General features: G+C 36.4%; 1 protein-coding gene across 7 annotated transcripts in view; it reads right to left on the bottom strand.

Moving 5' to 3' along the window:
• DOP1A (DOP1 leucine zipper like protein A) overlaps positions 1 to 21,928 on the bottom strand; it is a 76,034-nt gene that overhangs the window by 41,369 nt on the left and 12,737 nt on the right. For 6 of the 7 annotated variants that reach the window (XR_010388272.1, XR_010388273.1, XR_010388274.1 and 3 more), the window contains exons 3-13: positions 20,916 to 21,097; positions 18,841 to 19,011; positions 17,343 to 17,532; positions 16,654 to 16,752; positions 15,495 to 15,594; positions 12,489 to 12,598; positions 10,206 to 10,314; positions 8,450 to 8,570; positions 7,573 to 7,692; positions 4,551 to 4,665; positions 3,422 to 3,655 (exon numbers count right to left, since the gene is read on the bottom strand). Coding sequence is in view for 4 of the 7 variants with exons in the window: in XM_064508714.1 (XP_064364784.1) it covers positions 3,422 to 3,655; positions 4,551 to 4,665; positions 7,573 to 7,692; positions 8,450 to 8,570; positions 10,206 to 10,314; positions 12,489 to 12,598; positions 15,495 to 15,594; positions 16,654 to 16,752; positions 17,343 to 17,532; positions 18,841 to 19,011; positions 20,916 to 21,097 (1,551 nt within the window). In the remaining 3 variants the exon portion in view is untranslated. Of the gene's footprint in view, positions 1 to 3,421; positions 3,656 to 4,078; positions 4,112 to 4,550; positions 4,666 to 7,572; positions 7,693 to 8,449; positions 8,571 to 10,205; positions 10,315 to 12,488; positions 12,599 to 15,494; positions 15,595 to 16,653; positions 16,753 to 17,342; positions 17,533 to 18,840; positions 19,012 to 20,915; positions 21,098 to 21,928 lie in introns of those variants that run through there. The other variant, XM_026121033.2, reaches the window with a different exon arrangement.

Raw genomic sequence — 21,928 nt, 5'->3', positions numbered from 1 at the left:
ATGGGAAGACTTGAGAGGGTAAAAAGAGGTATGTATACACTTGTCTGACCACAGTTTTTAAGATTCCACTGCACACGTAAACAATCACACTAGAGATTAAATTAATTTAACCTAAAAACTGTCTAGATCTAAGATACAAGAACCACAACTCAAAGTTACGTATCACGAGGCAGGCAGGATCATTGTCTTTTAATATTACAACTACACATTGTCAAAATATCTTATATAAAGGGGTGAACTGTAGAGCTGTAAGTGAAGAATAAAATATTTCATAACCTAAAAGAATTTTTTCTCATTTCCACATTTATACTAATAAAGCCATACTAATAAGCTAATACTTGCTTATACTAATAAGCTATACTTATACTAATAAACTAATAAAATTTATTCTCATTATTGCATAACAAAATTTCTATTTGGATGGAATTTTAGTTATTCTTAGATGTATAGTATAACATTAAGTAACTAGCATCTTTCCTTTTATACACCAACCCTAAGATATTGAAGTTGGGGATTTCTTTCAGATAAAAGCTTGTAATTATAGAACAAGAAATAAACTTTATTTTTAAAATACTAATCATTTGCATCTAGAAACAACAAAAAACATCTGCTAAAAACAAGAAGGAAGGGTTGCTCCAGCAATCATGGTTCTTCGTGATGCATTATCTGCATGAGGTTCACATCAGGTCAGAATATGCACACATTTGATGCATGTCTTCTACCCAAAACAAACCCACAGAGGCTTTCTGTCCCCTTCTAACCCCTTAGAGTCCTGTTGGTAACTGATAGCACAGTCTCTGTTTGTTGGCGAGAACATGAGGTGAACAGGGATGCATCTTAGGCAGAAACGCAAGGATTAGGGGGAAGGAAGTAAATAGCATCCCTACATACTAGGTAAATGCAGGTAATAGCATCCTTACATACTTCTTAACTAGCCATATCACAGATCTCAGGCAACATCTGCTGTCATTAACAGAATCTATAAATTCTGTCTTGCTGGCCAACATTGTATTACAAGTCCTCAATACAGAGTTTGAGTGTAATTTATGTTTCCCTCTCCCAGGGAAAAATCTGAATAACTTTTTCATAACTAAATAAAAACACTACCACGATTACATATAGCACATTACATCTTGATTTACCAGAGATGAAGAAAGACTCTGAAATAAAATTGGTTTGAGAGAGCTTCTGCTGTCTCCTATGTTAAGGCATACCAAAAAGAAGCTTGGCAAGACATAAAGGGTGACTATCTTACAAAATATGATGCACAAGAGACCAGATGTGAGGGATTTAATTTCACTCTGTCTTCTAGCAAAAGTCACAGACACACATAGATCAGTTTCAGTTAAAAGAAACAGGCTGCTGAACGCTCAGAGGGAACATCCCATTAACTGTGAATCAAAACAATAGATCAAGAATACTCCCCCTCAAAAGTATGGATGAGTCCTCTCAGAAAGTGCACAGTAAAGCAATTGAGAGATAGATGCTCCATGTTAAAAAAGCTAGTTGACCTGGACATGGAAGTCTCCACCTCAAAGCTACGTGCAATACAAAGGGAATGACCGGAAGGACTACATGTTGCCTGAAGTAGGAACTGCCTGTGTTCTACTTCTGGGTCCAGGTGTGTCTTAACTCCTTAATTCTGTATGAAGCAGGACTTAAGTTTCGACAATGTTGCATCTTCCCCGTATCCTGATTTCTATAGAAAAGATATCCAAAACGCCTGTTTGAGCCACAGAATGCTCAGGTTGAATGCATCCTTGGCCACAGTCACTGTGTAATGAATTTTAAGATTGTGGGAGAAGGAACAAGATGAATAGCAAAATTACAGTTCTGCACTTCATAAGAGCAGATTTTGGCTTGTTCAGGGAACAGATTGGCAGGATCCCATGGGAGACTGCCCTGAAAGGCAAAGAGGTCCAAGAAAGTTGGTTGATAAACTCCATGAAGCACAAAAACAGTCCATTCTGATGTCCAGAAGGTCAAGCAAGCATGGCAGAAGGGCCTGCTTGACTGAAGAAAGCAAGCCTAACTGAGCTCAAATGCAAACAGAAAGTACACAGCAGGGTTGGGTTACCTCAGAGGAATACAGACAAATTGCCTGGGCAGGCAGAGATAGAATTAGAAGAGCAAAAGCTCAGCAGGAGTTAAAATTAGTGAGAAATATGAAGGGCAACTAGAATGACTTCTAGTGCTACATCAGCAGCAAAAGGAAGATGGAGGAAAGTGTGGGCGACCTGCCCAGTGGGGCAGGGGAACTACTGACAAAGAACATGGAAAAGGACAGGGCATTCAGTGCCTTTTTTTTTGCCAGTCTTTCTACATACAGTCTGCTCTCAGGCATCCAAGGCCTTTGAGCCTAGCAGCAGAGCATTACCCACAGTAGAGAAAGATGAAGTTAGAGACCACAGAAGCGAAGCATTTATACATGGGTCCTTGCGTCAGACAGGATGCATTCAAGAATGCTGAGGAACCTGGCCAATGTCACTGAAGGTGATCGGTAGAGGTTCCTGATGACTAAAGAAAGGAAAACATCTTCAAGAAAGGCATGAAGAAAGATCCAGGAAACTACAGGGCAGTCAACCTAATTTCAGTCCCCAGGAAAATTATGGAGCAAACCTTTCTGGAAGCCATGTTCACACAAAGGACTTGAAAGTGATTGACAACAGACCACAAAGACCTACCAAATACAAATTATGTCTGACCAACCTGATTGCTTTCTATGATGAGATGACTGGCTCTGTGGATGTGAGAGGGCAGTGGATGTCATTTATCTTGACTTAAGCAAGGATTCTTCCATTAGTATCCTTATAACCAAACTGGAATGATGTGGTTTGGATAGGAGAACTGTAAGCTGGGTGGAAATTTGGCTGGATTGTCAGGCTTAAAGGGTTGTGATCAAAAGTATGATGTCCCATTGACAGCCACTTATAAGTGGCATTTGCCAGGGGTAGATACTGGGGCTGCTACTTGTTTAACAACTTCATCAGTACCCTGGACAACAAGACTGAATGGATCTTCAGCAGGTTCGCTGATGACACCAAACTGGGGAGAACGATTAATACACTGGAGGGTGAGGCTGCCAAACAGAGCAATTTTGACAAGCTGGAGAAATGGGCCAAAAGGAACCTCATGAAGTTCAAAAAAGGACAAAGTCCAGCACCTGGAATAGAATATCCCTACACAACACTACAGACTGAGCAGCTCTGCATAAAGAATCTGGGAGTCCTGATAGGCAAGTTGAATAGGAGCCAGCAGTGCACTCTATGGTTTAAACATGCTGTATATTGCACTAAATCTAATGAAAGACCTGTAGGTGGTCCAACATTGATTCAGAAAGCCCACTTTTTTTTTCCCACAGAACAAATGTATCACACACAAAATGCATTTTTCCAAGCTGCTGCAAAATATAATCAGTTACCTTTTTATCTTCCCATTCTTTGATAGAGTTGCTGTGTCCACTAGGAAGCTGCAGGATACCATCTGTACCTGCAGACAGTAACGGAGGTTGAACCTTACTAAGGATCTTCGAGCAGAGTCGGAGAGAATCAGTAAGCTCGGACAAGTGCAATGTATGAAGATGACTCGTCAATGCAGAAATCATTCTGAGCAACAGCTGAGGCAAATGTTCTGTCTGTATTTCAATATAAGTCTCCTAATAAAGAAATAGTAAACCTCATGAATTATAATGCAAATTCCACCCTACAAGTTATTTTCTATAACAGCAGTGCCTATCATTTCCTTAACTGTATTCTAAACACCTGAAAAATGGAAAAAGGAAAACAAAAATCCAAAAATCTGAGAATAAGAACTGCATGCTTTACTTCCAAAATTTTATGAAATGAACTTTCTAGTTAAGAGGAACTTTTTCACTGGGTAATCAACAAATACAAATGTATCTAGCTTCTCCCGGAATTTTAAATCTTGTTCATTACACCACAAACACATTACAAAATGCAACAATAAGGCTAAAGACTGCTACTCCAATATTATTTTAATAACCTTAACATACAAACTTAAGAATGAATAATAAAAAAAATCATTAATAACTAAAGGGAAAACAGGCTGATTGCCATACCTGACAAAGCACTCTCATACTTCTAGTAGGCTTTGAAATGAGAAAGCAAAGAATTGAGGAAAGACAGGTATTGAAAAAACAGTTCCAACAGTTTTTACTATATTAAGCAATGCCAATAGAGAAAGAAGATGTATCTTATTGTGACATTTAAAAGAGCCTTAAAAGAAAATTGCACATCTAAACTAGCATATAGAACTACAAAAGTCAATGCTTGTAATACAATACAGGTTTTAGAGAAAAAACCTGAAGACAAACAAAAAATTTTCAGGTAAATGCATCATAAAAACATATTTCTATTTATATCCAATCAGTATTGAAAATTATTCAATGAAAACGACACTTCTTCTAAAGGTGCCTACCAATTTCTGGCAGTATCTTTTTGAGAACAAAATTTATTAAAGCAGATACAGTATTTCTGTAGACTATCAACATACAGAATCCCACTATTAGCAATGAATAAAGAAATTCTTACCAAAGAAACTATATCCAATAAAAAATCCACTAACAAGCTGAAATTTGTCAGGGGTAACTCAGATTGCTCACTACCACCTCCAGGCCCAGTTTGAAGTCTGGCATGTAATGTCCTCCTGCAAAATTCAAATAGGATTTCACAATTTTTTTTCCCCCCCACTCACCATGTTTCTGTAAGTTAATGCAAAGCTGCACATATCAGAGATGATCCTTACACAAAAATCAATAGTCTCTCCTTTTACTTTAAAGTATTTTATTTGGCTCCATTGCTCCTTCTTCTGAAAGCATACCATCAGTAACACCTTTTATTGTAAAACAGTATTCACTCATAAAATAAACAAAATCAGGCTACAGAAAATTGTGTTTGTGACTCCACCATATACAGCAATATCTTCTAGCATTAGCATAGGCACCAATAATAGCAGTAAGGAATCATTTTACTGGAAGCACAGCCATTTGGAAGAGATCTAAACCCAAGGCATTAAGCACTTGAGACAATGAAAACCAAAATAAAAGGCCCATGAAGCTTTAAAGTTGTGCAAGATGAAAACAAAACAAGCTCTTCCAAATGTCCTCTGCAGTGTCAATTGACTGCATTATTTCATTATTGACAAGAATTCAAAATCTGAGGAGTTATATTGCTGTGAGAAGTTAGGAGGAATGCAAACACAATCTGAAATCATGTTGTAATCTGAAGACTTTGGAAACAAAAACTATGAACAAAGAAATAATGTTTTTCTTTCTCTAATTCGTTTATTCTGCATATGTGGTTGGGGGAGGGAAGGTACCTGTCACATTTTTCAACAACAGTTAATTATGCTAATCCTTTCTCACTGTTTTGGAAGAGCTCATGAACATATAACTCCAGGACTGAAAAAAGGATTTATCTGAAACAGTAGAAGCAATGCAAACACCAAGCCTGAAACAGTGACAGCAAGACCATATGCACTGATCGTAGAATGGAAGACAGAGTGGACAAAAGAGTGATTGGCACTGTTGCCTCATAAATGTCAACCAAAACAATTAAAAAGTATTTATCAGAAGTTTTTTTTTAAAAAAAACATTCAAACTGTATCCTGTTAGGAATCTAAATTCAAAAAAAAAAGTACTCAACTGACACCCCAACAAATCACTGTATCTTTCTAAGAATAGACATACTTCCTCCTAAAACTAGTACCCTGTTGTATAGTTCAGTGAAATGGCCCATCTGTGTAAATGATGTGACGCTTGAATTCTTTTTAGAATTCTGTGCTGCTACGCAGGAAGATCTATTTCATAAATTACTCATACATTTGTTCAGCTACAATACCTCACAAAAGAAGACTTAAACTTGCTGAGCTTTTCTTTGAGAGAAGGCTCAGTTGCAGTGAATGATACTAAGATGGGAGAAAATAACAGGTAAAAGAAATTCTTTTTTTTGAAAAAAGTTTACTAGGGAAAAAGCATAAGAAAAAGACTAAGATGAATTCAGATGGATATCAGAATCTGTTGTGAAAAAGTAACAACCGTGAGCTAGCAATCAGACTAGATGCTATAAAGATAATTTATAAATTCACAGTTTAAAATTGATTGGGTATGTTTTCACTTAAAGGCATATCCTGTTCAAGAAGAAAACAACTTATCTAGCACAGTAGCTTATGTAGATAAACATTCTCAGATTCCAGAAGTACATTTGTTTACTAATAAGGTAACCAGGTATCCATGCTCACAGTAGTATCTAGTTATTTATAGACAAATTTTCACTTCCTTATTAGTTGGTGGTAGGCTGCTTTCTTTATTTTGGGAATTCAGAATCAGTTCAAGACATAAAAATTTAACGAAGCATAGAAATGTTAGTTGGAAGGGCATTCTAGTCCATGCCAAGCAGGACTATTAACAACACTAGATAAGGTCAGCTGCAGTTTTGTCTAGCAGCGTCCCAGAAACTTTGAAGGAGGTTCCACAGCCTTTCCGGGTAACCTGCTCCAGTGCTGCACTGTCCTCCTAGCAAAGCTTTTCTGGAAGTCCAGTCTGAACCTCCTGAATCACTGCTCATTGCTGCCCCTTGTTTTACCATGACCTTTGTGAATGCCCTTCAAGAAATCATAGACTGCTATGAAAGTCCCTCCCTTGCTTAGTCTTCTCTTTGTCAGCCCCAAACAAGCTCAGCTCCCTCAGCTGCTCCTTGCAGGTCATGTATCCTAGGCCTCTGACCATCTGAGTAGCCCTTTAATGGAGCCTCTTCAGTTTCTCAACACTCTTCCTCAACTAAGGTGCCCAAAGCTGGACACTATATTCCACATGTGGCCTTAGTAACACCAAGCGAAGGGAAAAATAACTTCCCTTCATCTGTGGCCCACATTCCCTCTAATGTAGCTCAGGATGCTGCTTGCCTTATTTATAGTGACAGCATAGTGTTGGCTCATAGTCAGCCTGGTGTCCAAATATCTTAATACATTATTAAGCTGCTCCCTAAGCAATGACAAAAGCTTCATTTTCTACAGGTTTAATTTGAAATTCCTGCTCCATCTATCCACTGCCACCACAACAACCCCTGCTCTCCTGTAGGTCTCTCGGACCTTCTCTCTCTCCCTTTACGTCTAGTTCTCCCTTATTTACTAGATTCCCTCGTACAGGCCTCCCACACTTCTTCCCTGAAAAAGCAGGGCAAGAGACAACATATTCCACAACTCACTCTTGGTGAAGATGACCGGTTGGATAGGTACACAAGGAGTAATCATGTACGGGGCAAAGAGGACAAGACAAACAAGCTTTGAGGTCACTCTGGAGTCTTTCCTTCAGCAGGGGCACTAATTTCTGCCTCTTGTTTTCACCCAGACACTGATTTTGTAAGAACTCATGCTGCTAAGACCACTAATCATATTTGATTAATAGTAACCAAAGGGTCAAAATTAAAGGGATGGAGAACTAAAAGACTCACAGCCAGAATGATCACATCAGACTAATTTCTTTTAAAACAGAAGCTTATAAAACAAAAGCTAACTTCAGTTTTACATATACAGTAATTAAGCATTAAAACCTACCTGCAACATTCTTCAAACCAACGAGCAATGTAATCCCACATATAATAAGGCTCAAAAGAATTAAAGAGAAGATTGGCAGTTTTAATCAGTTCTGCTGTTCTCTTATTTTCTCTCAGTTTGCTAAAAGAAAATAAAAAGAACATGTTATATTGTTACACCTTGTTTCTGAGTTCTGTAACTACACATCACCATGAGTTTACCCACAGCTATTTGACACTGATGAATCATCTCCCCTTCATCTCTTTGGTAGCTGCTGCTCAGTATACTGGCAGGCTTCTCATATCAATGTCTCTGTACAGTTGCCAGGTTTCCTGTCTATCCTCCCTTTATTGTTTGTCTTTTTACCACATATTTTTACTAGATCTGTTTTCCCATGACCATTCTTACAGTTGTTATTTTTCCTCCCTTTGCATTTCCTTCTTCTCCCTATCTTTTAAGATACTCAGCACAAGTCTTTAACGCTCTTTTTATCCCCCTCTCTGGCTGTCCTGTAGCATTTCTCAGTTTTACTCTACAGTGCGGGCTGATGAGCTTTCTTGATGAGTTTTATTCCCCCCCCCCTTTTTTTTTTTTTTTAAAGGAACAGAGATGTAAAGAATGCCACAATTGATCTATACCACTGAGATACAGACCTTCAGCTGTATCAAGTGAACATTTCTGCTGTGGGGAAAGAGTAAAACGTATGCTAAATATTTTAAAAATTACAGGTATAGCCCTTCAGACCTTTGCATCAAATGCAAAGTTGCAATTAACATCAATCATTTAAAACCCTGGTCACAGTCCCACAGGTTTCACAGTTGTGGCTTAGATACAGCATGCTCTCCACTTTTTTTTTTTTTTTTTTTTTTAAATAAAATACATTATACTTATTATCCACCTGCTTAGCTGTGTGTGGTCTTTGTTGAAAGAAGGTTCTGCCTGAAGCTCCAGTTCTGCTTTGCACTGTGTGTATAATGTTCGAAACACTTCAATCAATACATCCTCTAGGATGGCAGGGCCTAAAGAGAAATACCAGCAATGACAACTTTATGTGTTACGGCCCCGCAACAGTCCACATCTGAAAACTAACCAAATCATTAGCTGGTTTTGGTTGTTGAAGCCATAACACTCCTTTTGCTCAACTTCATAAACTATCCCAATTTCAGGTGCTTTTTTTTTTTTTTTTTGCATTCCAAAAATACACAGGTAATTGCAATATCAGAGTACACTGAAACACAGGCTTCTTTGCCCCTATGTGTATAATGATGGCTGGATACAAACACATGCCATTCAAAAGCTAAGTAGTCACATTAATTTAACCCATGTGTAGGGCAATACACCCTTCCTCTTCAAGGGAAGAGGCTCAGCTCAGTAACATCTAAACGTGACTACACGGTTTCCTGATGAAAGTGAATTTCCGACCGACCAGTTTCAAATATCCAGCCACAAAAGCTAGCTCATTGTTATCATACAGAAAATTTACTCAAATATTTAAGTGAAAAAGTACAATGTAAAATATTTTGAGCATCTTCATTCTCATTACACTGAGGTGTGTTTTCTTTAATTCTGGACAAAGTTTGCAGGATACTCTTTGAAATAGTGCGCCTTTCAGATTTGAGCAAATCCTAAATTTTAAGAGAAAAAGCTTGTTTTGAAATGAGTTCACAAAATGATTCTGCTTCAAGTATCTTTCACTTTCTGGTGCTTTCTCCTAGCCTCATAGAACTGCCTTCAGTTGGAGTATTGCTGTTGACTTAGGTAGAATTCCTATTACCTTCCTCCATCTCAATTTGCCAGAACCCTCAAAACTCCACTTGCTTCATGAAATCTTGATTTGCACAGTGAGACTGAAAATATGACCCCCAGAAATCACAAATTATTGGGAAGAAGTCAAGGTCTTGTCAGATATTTTGTTCTTCGCATTCCACTTTGTAAATCACTTACTTCCCAGATTGTACTCTTAAAATTCATGTTTTTTTATGCTTTTATTATTCTGCCTCCAAATCTTAGGACACACTTAGGAAATGATTTTGATATTTTCGGTAATCTCAAAGCTGTGTTATTCCAAAGAAAAAGGTAAGACATTGTTGTCAATACTTTTTAATTATCTATTTCTGTCCCATAGTCCTTTGGGCTTATCTATTGAAAATTGAATCTAAATAGCTTAAAACAGGGAAAGGAAAATTAAAAAGAAAATCAAAACAAAAAGACACTTGCTTTGTTAGCAATAAATTCTTCTGAAAAAAGTAATTATTTTGTTGTTAATACTTCTCATCTCTATGTGTATATTCAATGAATGAGCAAATTATTTCCCAAAGCAACGTTTGAAATTTACAATAGTTAAAGTCACTAGTCCATTAAAGAAGTGGGAAAGATCCAAACAAAATTTCTTTCAAAATGCAGTTACTTCTCCCTATCACTTTAACTTCAGATTGCCTGTGTTGAAAGTAGAAGAAGTTGGATTTGGTTGAACGTAAAACTAGTGACAACATTAAATCATTAGCTTGGAAGATCTAAAAATCTGGCTAACCTGTCAATACTAAGACTGCGATTAAAAACCCAGCTTTTTCAATTTGTGCAATAACAAAGAAAAGTTCTGTCAATAAAATGATGCAAAATGAAGTCAAGACTCGAAAAAGTAACATGAAAAGTACCTAGTTCAGGCTTATCCAGCAAACTGATAAGAATTCGAAAAGGCTTTAAGTCTTGCATTAATGTGCTTTCTTCTCCATGTCCATTAACTTGTAATATTCCAACCATTGCCTAAAAAGAGCAAAAGCATAACAGGAAAACAAAAACAGAAAAATAGTTTTTGAAAGAAAGATACAAAAAAAAGGCTGCATGTAAAGGGAATATTCTTGGCAGAGGAGGTCATTTTCCCACCTCACTGCAGCTCATTCTCTCCACACTGACGTAGTCTCTCAACTTCCTTTTTGAAATCAGATTCTGTTCCACAGATATACTAACTAGATTATACTAACATTCATAAGGAAGCAGAGAATGCATAGTAACATACTGTAAATAGATACCAACTCAAAATTTTCTGAGAATAAAATAACATATGAGAAGTGATAAAGAAACTGTTTGAGAAGGTAAGACACACAGAAATTAAGAGCTACATAAACAATAATCTGTCCATGCAGGATATACCTACCTATGTGGCAGACCACTGTCTTGTCTGAGCTGAATGGAAGACTTAGCAACAGCAGTTTTAAAACAAACTGGAAAACTGAGTTCCTACACTGAAGTAGTTAAAAGGAACTAGCTGCGGAATTAAAAAAAAAAAAAAAAAAAAAAGAAAGAAAAAAAAAGAAAAGAAACCCTGAACTGTCACAGATTTTGCTTAGTTTTGTGTCTGCTGCTTGCGTCACCGAGTTGAAGCTAGTTCATTTATTTTACAGCTTCTAAAAAGAGAAGGACAAAGAAGAGAAAGAGGAGACAGAGGGAATGAGGCAGGAAAACAGGTCTGACCTTGTTATCCGCTACACAGAGGGTATTATCAGACAGCATCCTGACAGAAACACCTTCTACACTTGAATATGCCTTTAGAAGGGAAGAATTTTCAGTACATAATAACATAAAGGGGAGGAAAATAACACCTATAAGGAGACTGCTAGAGAAAAAAAAGCTGAAAGGGGCAATATCTTTGAAGTCTTTCAGAAGACAGCAAATGGCTTTAGAAAGCATATGTAATTTATAGCAGAGCAAGCCAATGCTTGTAATGCCCTTATAATATTTTAAAACAAAGAATAAAAGAATTATCCCCCTCTTATTAAAAATGGGTGCCCTCTATTCTAATGTAGCAGTAGCACCTGCTACAAAAAAGCAAATAGATGATATCAACTCTGCACTATTAAAAGTAATATCAGATAGAAAGGCTTTAGTGGTATTAAAACACAAAAATGAACATATTTAAAAGGAAGAGCCCAACTTATTAACCTGCCTAGAGGACACTAAAAGCTCACTATTTTTTATATAGAAGGTATATGTGAAGCTGTATCTCATTCAAGCCTTTAGGCTTAGATAATATCTGAACCAGCTGCCATGCAGGAGGCAGAAGTGTGATAAGAGAAGGGTGAGAGACAGTGCCAAGAAAGTCCTTGGTGTACAAGGAATTCTGGTCTCTCTTCTTTATCAGTAAAATACCAGATCTCAATAACTGCAGAAAAAACTGAAAGTGCTAGCTCTATGCTGGACATCAGCTTTAAGTTGTGATGGCTAAATATTCTTGTGTCAGCTGCTAATATTGGAATCCCCACTGTCATCAATTTGCCTTAATGGAAAATGTCTTCCTGATTTCAAGATCAGGCTCACAGCATCTTGAAAGACATCTGTATGCTTTAATCACTGTAATGAGGGAAGGAGCACAGTTCTTGAGGTCAGGTGATCTCAGCACACTTAGCAAGGCTTTAAGTTAAGGGTCAAAGAGTATGAGAATCAATTTGCTCTGCTATCCCTGCCAGACAATGGACAGAGGAAAGAACATTCCATTGCCCAGAGGTGAGGAAGACCTTTCTTATTCAAGCCTGCTGGGTAGAAACTATCTGATCAAATTTTTTGGATTCCCAAAACACAGGGGAGTTTTCCATATCTACAAAAGTAGAAGAGAACTTCTCCAACTGTTTTGTGAAAGAACAGGCTACATTGTGCTGGACTCATAATCAAATATCTTCTATGTATGCTACATTTACTGTGGAAATGGAGAGACAGAAGTCTAATGTTTGTCCTGACCATACTGTTATTCTAAAGAAACATATGATCCCATGTCTCTCACTATGCTTTTCATTGAGAAAGTATTAGAAGAGTAGGACAAATATCACAAGAAGATAGAAATTACACAGTCACATTGAAATGGCAAGTTAAAGGATAAAGAAACAGCAACTTTGATCGATATTATTTACGATGATATATACTAGAATAAAACATCGTAGAATTACCTGGACTAACATTTCCTTAGAAAATGTGTTGAAATAGTAAGTGGCATGCTCCTCAGGATTGCTGTGCCTTGTACTTCTAGGTCCTATAAGGGCACCATTGTTATCAAAACCTTCAAGCAAACAAAAGACAAGGCATATAAATATTCATCTCTTAATAGATTTTTTTGCCAATTTCTTTAAACTGCAAATCAACACACTAGCACTGATAACTTACCAAGTTGAAGTCCAAGTAATGTTGGCAAGAGAAAGATGATTTTATAGAGTTTAATACAGGAAACTAACTGATATCATTTTCATGCAAGCAGTTCGCACACAGATTTAGATAGCTTAGTTTTTATGCAACACTACTAACCAGATTTTTTTTTTTTTCGGTCCAAAGAAAAAAGTCTTCAAAAACACAGTATGAACTACATAGTCCTAGGGTATCGTCAAAAAATTGTGTTCCATAAAAATACTTCAATATCAATATTTTTTTATATAAATGAGAACAAAGTTCAGTATTTTAAATGTAAACAGATGATTACCAAAAAAATGCACCAACACAACTAAAATAAGACACTTCAACAGGAAGAATATCAGTCACTCAGTAAGCATTCATGTTCCACAAAAAGCAACTTTATTATTCAAAATTACACGAAGGAGATAGACCTTTGTTTCGTTTGTATCTTTTCTTTTAGCAAGTGAAATTTTTACTCTAGAAAAGCTTAGAGAAACAAGAAGCTAGTCACACAGTTCCACAGTACTGTTTTCCACAGTTTCTGTCCTGAAGTGACAAAAATAGAAGGAAAGCCATTTAGCTGCAACTTAAAACAATCATTATTAACTATAGCTAAAAGCTAACTTGTTTTCAAAGAGATGTAATGTGATTTTTTTGCCTACAGAATGTTAATAAGACTGTTCCCAGCTATAAAATGGTAAGAAGGAATAGCTAAAACCAGAATTAAATAATACTGTACATAAAATCAGACTTCAGAGAGTCTTACAACATAACTAACTCCCCCATATTTTATATTTACAAGTAGAATATCATAGTAATGTAAAAGCAGCACATATATACACACACACACACACATATATGTGTACACAGCCTGAAAGTCTGACCAATTAAACAGAAAATGGAAGCATTAGCTGTTCACAAAATAGGACCAGGACTCATCATGTGAAATTATTTCCTGAAATTCCATTATCTTTAAGTGGAGACTTTGCTCACAAAATAGCTGTAAAAGAAGCTTCCACAATTAAAAAAAAGCAGCATTATATTTTAATTATATAAAATATCTGTTTCAATGACAGCAAAAGATATATCTAATCCCCCAAAGATATTAAGATGAAATCTCAGTGTAGTGTTTAACCTGGAAATTATAGCCTTAAATTGGAAAATGTAGGTAACATGACAGTGCATGTCATTGTCTTTCTTTAAAAGATAAGTAATTTACAATTCAATGTCTTGAGCAATGATAAAGGTATGGAAAGCTTTTAGCTGAAGTAGACATTTTTAGTCATTTTATGAATTACATTCATTTGGCAAGAAGTAATGTGAGTTTAATATGCAGTATTAAAAACAAAACCCCCACATCATTCCAAGAACAGCAAAACTAAACAAGCCTGGCTTTTTTTCCACATTTATCCATCAAATTCCTGCAACTTCTACAGCAACAACTCCAATTCCCTTATCCAAAACATTGCTGCTGACTTTATTCCTCCCTTGGTACTTTCAGTTCTCTCTCACATTCCCTGACTCCTCACTTCCTCTCTCCCCCATCACCCACAGCTACCTGCCTCCAATGTCTTAACTATCAGCTGGGCAAAACATGATGCCTGTTGGAAAGGGTTCTGGGTAGCCTGGGAAGACATGTATTTGCTGGTGAGCTGGGAGGCCACACAAAATAGGTAACAGCTGAGCTTAGAACAGTCTTCTCCTCAGGTACAGAAACCACTTTGTGTTTTTATGACACTGTTAGGAACTCCCATGTCTGAGATTCTGACTTCACTCTCTCAGGCATGGCTGGAAGTTATTCAGAAGAGTAACAGACCAGCTGGATATGATCACAGATTTCATTTGCTTAAAAAAAACCCAAAAAAACAAAAAAACACCCACCAAAGGTTGAATAAAAGTAACTATTCTCTACTACTCTCATCCTCCATGTAGATACTTAGAGTCTTCTAAATAGCTTCTATTCTCTACTACTCTCTTCTGAGTAGAGGTTGGTTGACTATAAAAGACTAAAAGAGTTTTATTTTACTTCTAACCAAACGGCAGAATAGCGACAGTGTGTCCTGTCACACAGGCATTTTTCACCCCAGAAAGGGGTTTAAGTAATCTGCCTGGATGGGATCCTGTTCAACATGCTCTAGGTGACCCTGCTTGAATAGAGGGGTTGGACTAGATGATCTCCAGAGGTCCCTTCCAACCTCAGCTGTACTGTGATTTTGTGATTTTAACGACATAGGGGACATAAAAAGTGATCGGAGATTTGTTAATTCAACTATACAAATATTTCCTGAAACTTAAAGTTAAGGCTTGCATAATCAAACCTTCATCAATATAATATCAACATATTTCAAGAGTGTTTTATTTTCATCCCTTCTATCCCATTATGCTTCCAATGTCATTTATACTCTGTAACACCTATTCTCTATATTTACCATTTTACGTTTCTAGAGAGACAAAGATTGCCTTGCAACGACTGTTTGTGCAGGCCTCATGCAACAGGCTCCACCCCTGACTGTGGCCCATACTTGCTGCTATTGAAAAATGCATAAATAATTAATATAACAGGAAGGAGTTCCAGCATGACATTCTTAATTGTTTATGTCCGGAGAGAGAAAGAGACAGAGAGAGATAGAGAGAGGGGTTTTTTTTCCCCTTATGATGAAAAAAAAAAACCAAACCCCAAGCATTTCATTTTTCCAAGAGTCTCTTCCCATATTATGGCAAAACACTGTCAATGAACATATGAGCCTTCCTCCACTTTTAGACAACAATCAAACAAAGCACAAACCTACCTAGAAGCCATGCATAAAGCCTTCTGTTGAGTGACATATCTCTGCGCAGTACTACATGGAGCGCTGCTGACAAAATTCTGATCATGTCTGGACGTGTTGCCTGAAAAATCAGGAATATTACTTGAATTAACTATGAAAATTAATTCTTATTTTATGCTAACAGCTTAATGTACACTAAAAGAAGTAGTTAATGTAATGTTCCAACATTTCTGAATTCAGAATAGCTTAAGAGCACATATTCTTGCTCTTAGGAAACCAGAACACATTTATTACTTGGAACAGACATGTTGTAATTGTGTGTTTCCTTTATGAACAGCAAAAATGCTTAACTCAATTAACAGCTCATTTTTGTTAGAAAGTATTTAGGCAGAAGCCTTGGAAGAAAATTCAGCTAAAATGCAGCTAAAAAAAAAAAATCAGATGAATAAACTTTAAATAAATTTCATCTGTTACTGTTTTAAAGATTTGTGTAAGTGTTAATACTCAAAAAAAAAAAACCCACAAAAAAACCCACAGAAAGCTGCATTGATAATTTCAGCATCTTAACACCTCAACAGAGACACTTCAAATAACCCTAGATGTGAACAAACCACTTCACAAGCAAAAATAACAGTTCTTTTTACAGGAAAGTTCAGTTTTTCCATAATTTCTAACAAAGGTGAGAATCAAGATGTATGCATATAATTTTCCTTCAGGAGTAGAAGAAAAATGACCTAGAAGTTGTAGGTCTGTCATCCACTATGACTGGGGCTGACTACTCACTCAAAACCACTAATCATTTAAAATTCTCTAATGTTCTGAATCATTTACGCTCTGCTAAGAGAATTAACTTTCACTGCTTTTTGAACACTGAGAAGTGGGAACTGGCACGTGAACAGATCATTTGTTTTTTAATCAAATCAGAGCCAATTAAAAGCTTATGTATAACCTAAACATCATATTTTACATTAGTTTTGTGTATACAGAAATATCAAGTTAAAAAGCACATGGGCAAAGATCATGACATGAGAATAGCCAGACCTATGAGAGAAACCGTTACAGATGGCTCTATTCAAACTTGGAGGAAATCATGAACAAAGATTAACTAAGCCTGCTATTGACTAAGAAATGGAATACATTTAGGAGTTTTCAAATTAGTGTTTTTATACTAATAACCTACCTGGCTCATGTGGAAAGGAAAACAAAAAAGGATAAGGTCCAAAGTGCTCCTCTGTACTAACACACTGGAATCTTGCACTGATGTGCTTACTGCTTCCACCTGAAGTAAGGGCAGGTACAAAAAGATTTATTTGCTGTATTATTTTAAGTTGGTAGCTATAACTGAAGCGCTCACAGAATAGGAACATTTGCTTACAAATACAGTGATGTGTAGGAAGTCAAAGTTACTTTAAAATTTTAAATAATGAAACAAGATAAAACAAGAAAATAAAAAATTATTTCATCAGTAAGGAAAATATAATCAGCATAGCTTCCCTGAGCTATACAAGCATAAGCTTTTACCTTTTCATGACATGAATGGATATATTTAATTTAAAAGACAAAATAATTCACTATATATTTTTCAAAAAATACAACAAAACACAATCATTTTTAACTGAAGTGGGTTTTGAATTAAATTTGCCCTCCATTTGACACAAGTAGTTCTGAAACATTAACTCAGCTTTGCAACACTTTCATCATGCACAAAAGTATCAGTTTAACTGGAGCCATGCTAAATAAATGTGTATTTTTATTTCATCAAAAGCTATGTTTATAGATATAGAAGACATTTAAAAGCCCCTAGAACCATATTAATTACATAAATAAGTCTAACACCAATGTCTCTTCATTGTTTTAATAAAACGTTACCATTAATTCAATGTCACTGCCAATTATATAGAGTTGATCTTCCATTGAAAGCTTCCTGTTCAAATGGGAGAGGACATAAGTGATTCCAGGCAATCGAACTGCAGGGCTGGTGAGAAGACTACCCCAGAGAGCACTGTAGAATGCTGACTGATCCACAGCTGAGGCAACCTTCTCCAGCAGCGTGTTTGTTCTGCAGAAGAAAACCAAGTCCATTGAATTAGTTTGTGCATTGCAAACAATCCCTCCGCCCAATACCTTAAAAATAAAAATTACAGAAAAGACACTTTCTTTTGAAAGGCTAAAAGGAGTCCTGATTACATACCAAACTATAATGTAGCCTGAGCAAAGTGATCTAACTAGCAATCCTGTGGGACAACCTGCCTTGCAAAACGCTTCTGCCTGTCCACAGCTTCTCCTTATGTATTCAGCACAGGTCAAGGTGCCAAATAACTTTCTCATCTGCTACTGAAAGTCAACTTTTGCTGCAGATAGAGGCTGCAGAGAGACAGCAGGGAAGCATGGCTACTGAAGAAAAGAATGAAGCAGACAGCCCTGTAGCCTCTCATTCTTTACACTGAGCACTTCTGGCAATAACAGGGCATAACAGCAGCATAACAATGGTTTGACCACTGCTGTCATTTCTCCCCACTCATGTGGCAGCACCTCCACACACTGTAGCAGACCCATGAAGGCAAGCTGAGCAGCTTTTGGGAAAGGATGGAAAGCATACAGCAAGGCAGTAGTCCTTGTCCACTGTTGTAGGCATGCCAACTACAGTATATATATGTATCTATACAGAAATGGGGAGAGACAGGATCAAAATGCTTTTCAAGCAAGTTGTGAAAAATCAATCTTTCAGAGTTTGAAATATCAAGAAATACCAAGAATATGTAAGTGCATAAACAGCTTCAAAAACTCAAAGCTTTGGAGCCTAACTTCATTCTTCAAAGTGTCAAGATTCAACCTCAGTACCTCAGACAAGCTTAGGGTGCTAGATGTGAAGAGATGCTACCTCCCACGCCAGACTGCTGGAATCATACTATTAACCTATACAGATAGGTGGCTCTTACATAGGTGGGTTAATGATAGCTTAGATATTTTTATTACTGAATCTTAATGATGGAAGCCTGATTTGTGTATCTTTAATTCAACTGAGATATCTATTTTAGATCAGGACTAGCATCACAAACATTTAGGAGGACACCCACTGAAACGAAACAAGCAGAAAATTCCTAAATATTACATATCTCAATCCATAATATAAACACAATACTTGGACTACATAATTTCAATTCCCTTTGAATGTTAGGAAAAATAATAGTTAATTTATCATAATTAATGTTAGAAATCTTCCATCATGATGTTCAGTTGCACTTAACATGGCTAGATGAAATTGAATACCATACATCTTTAAGAAAAAAAAAACCACAAAAATGTTTAATGAAAAGTTGCAACAAAAAATTCAGTCGTATTAACTTACAAACACATCTATCCTTACCTTTCATAATACTCTGATCCCTCCTCTAAACCAGGCAGTATCCCAGTTAACAGCCCTTGCAGACCTGGTTTCAATGTTTTCCCCAAAGGGAGGTAATAAATCTCATACAGACTCAATAACGTTGGCTTGACAGACATAGCAGCATTGGCAAGAAGTGGAAAGAGCCCAGAACTGTGAACAATAAAGTATACCTTTTTTTTAGGAAGCTGCTCATGTGAGACAGTTTCAGTTATATCATAAAAGACTGTAACGGACATGTTCAGTATAGTCATAAATAGCAGGGTTTTATCTTAGAGCATGGTGGTGTGTGTCAGTGCAAAATTCTATGACCAGTAGCAGCAAAGCATCTATTTACTTCAGAAATTCTATTTGAAAACATATTCTCAACCCAACAATAAACCTATTGTTTATGATGGACCATTTAAAAGACTAAAAAAAACATAGAAGTATGTTTTTGAGGTTACTATGAAACTAAAAGCAAGTTCATGAAAGTTACAAATGTGATCAGCTAAGTAAAGGAGAGTTTTCCTAAATACTAAGAACATTTTTGCTTTTGTTATTAACTAGCACAAACTATTACAAATAGTACCAATAATGAAAGATATGTGAACACAACTGCTATTTGCACTGAGGACTCAGCTTAGAATACCCGTGATACACAGAGAAAATGCATGAACAGTAAAAAAGGTAAGTTTGAAACAATGTTCTTAAAATATACACCTGCATACCTGCTATTAAAAAAAAAAAAAATATTTGTTAACATGGTGCTATCCACATCACAGAAAAAAGTCTTATCAAAGTACAATAGTATTTGTAAAAATTATTTTTCTTTTATCTGTCTAGAAGACTGTGTTGCCATTGTCAAGTCATTTTTCTGGAAAAAAAAGCCTTTTGTTCAATAACTAACACGATACCCCACAGTCCTTCTTTGTAATGCTACTACTCATCCTTCAAGATTTGATATTTAGAAATGCTCATTCCGCCTTTATTAAAAATACTGGAATCTTTGATAATGCCATTATGCAAATGTCTTCGTCTTCCCCCAAGCATCTACAACAATGCCTTTAGTAACATTACACGACGTAACATTTTTCACTATGCTCAGACTTACTGTTAACCAGATACTGCAGCTACTGAATTGGTGCACAAGCAAACAACATGGGCTACGAGTTCACAGAATCTTTTAAAGCATACTCAAAAACAGAACTGGAAGAAGAAACTCCCAAGGACTTAACTGTAAATGTTTTGCCACGGCAAGACAGAATAGTTGAATTTAACGTATACAGTTTGTTTCCAGGCATTAATACGCACCTTAGCTACCGAATTGGAATTCTGTTTTATTCTACTATTTCTCAAACTGATGAAATGTTAATCTCTAGGGCTAAGTAAAGATTAAGAACAATATGCAACTCTGTGTGTGCATGCATGTGTACATACACATATATAAAAATCTACACACAAACACCCCTTTATGCCTTGCATAATAGCCTAAAATCTTCCCCTCCCCCACCCACCTAGAAACCTATTAGAGATTTAGGAATCAAAATATTTTCACCACATTTTCTTCTCTAGATTATTATTTCTTTTCATGACCATCAATTCCAAAGTCAGGAAAAATTGTACTTGCCCACCTTTCCAGCCAAACATACGATTAAGCTTTTTATTTTGTTGCTTAGATTGCTTAGAAGAGAAAGTTTCTTGAGACAAATGATACTCAAACTCTTTTCCAATAACATTTAAATCACAATAGAAACATGTAATGCAAATATATTGAAATAAGTGTTAGTAGTACAATTATTGTACATGCATGCACAAAACTGTTTATTGCAATGAAAAAATAATAAATTCCAGGTTTCCTAGTAGTAGAGAATTTGTTCTAAGAAAAATTTTGGTGATCTGCATATCTTCTGATATACAACATTCAGAGAAAGAGTATCAAACCAGAGCCAGGAACATGAGGGAAAGAAAACACTTGGTTCTTGCAGTGTAACTAAGCAATATTGTTATATAAAGTGCAGAAAGCCAAAAGCACCCCAACTATGTGTTTGGAATGGAGTTGTTTAAACTACTTTTACCTGTATAGGAAAAGATCTTTCGCCAAACGTTTGGGCCCAATAATTTTGAAGATGATCTCATATGTTTCAAGTGCCTTCCGATGAACTCCACCCGGCAAAGCAGGATGAAGGCATTGTGCCAAGCGCTTGCCTATGGTCAGCTTTTTGGGTACTACCTGGTACTTCGCATTGTTCTGGAGTACCTGGTTAAAAAAAAAAAAAAAAAAAAGAATCAACACATTAAGAAAAACACAAAACAAATGAGTTAAATGTTAAATGTGTATTTTATAAGTGTGTTCCCAAACATGGTCAGTAAGTTACAACATGCACCTAAGTCACAAAGACAGCACAACAAAAAGGTGTAAAGTGTACCGTGGAGCTTTTTGTTTGCAATGCCTTTCACTTGTACGGCTGACACAGCTGAAATTGTCAAGGTATTTAAAAACTTCACTTGCAATGGGCTCCTCACTTAACAGTTTGTCATTTCATTTTATTAGTACTTTTATGCCATAATCATGCTACAATATGTCAGGACAAAAATTACTATCTCCAGGTGCCAAAAATGAATTCCCAGTAGCTCAAAGATCACTATTACAGTTATCCCAAACACAACTCTGTCTGCAGTGTAAGAAACTGTGAGACAGCATACAAAACTTTACAACTGCCTGAAATTGCATAATTGCTTCAGAACTGGAACACAGAATTGCATTTAAATCTTTAGATTTTTATTTCTGAATAGCATATCCTTTTCTTTATACACACATGCTGTAAGAATTGTCACGATCAAAAAAAAAAAAAAAAAAGAAAGAATCTGGCAATTTGTACAAAGAAACTGTCCCAGAAACACTGCCAACAATACTATCGCTCCTGATTTTCCACATTTAAATGGCAGAATGTGAATCAGCCCTGTCATTTTCTGTTCCAGTTTCTGTAGAGCTTCACATTGGTAAAATGTGTGTATGTAAATCAAATTATGACCCTGACCAGAGATCCCTAGAAACAAACAAAATTGATGAGAACAGGATTCTTATGGA

Source organism: Dromaius novaehollandiae, chromosome 3 (genome assembly GCF_036370855.1).
Source record: "Dromaius novaehollandiae isolate bDroNov1 chromosome 3, bDroNov1.hap1, whole genome shotgun sequence".
Taxonomy (NCBI): Eukaryota; Metazoa; Chordata; class Aves; order Casuariiformes; family Dromaiidae; genus Dromaius; species Dromaius novaehollandiae.
Note: the sequence above shows the minus strand (reverse complement) of the source record. Positions and strands in the feature narration are given on the sequence as shown.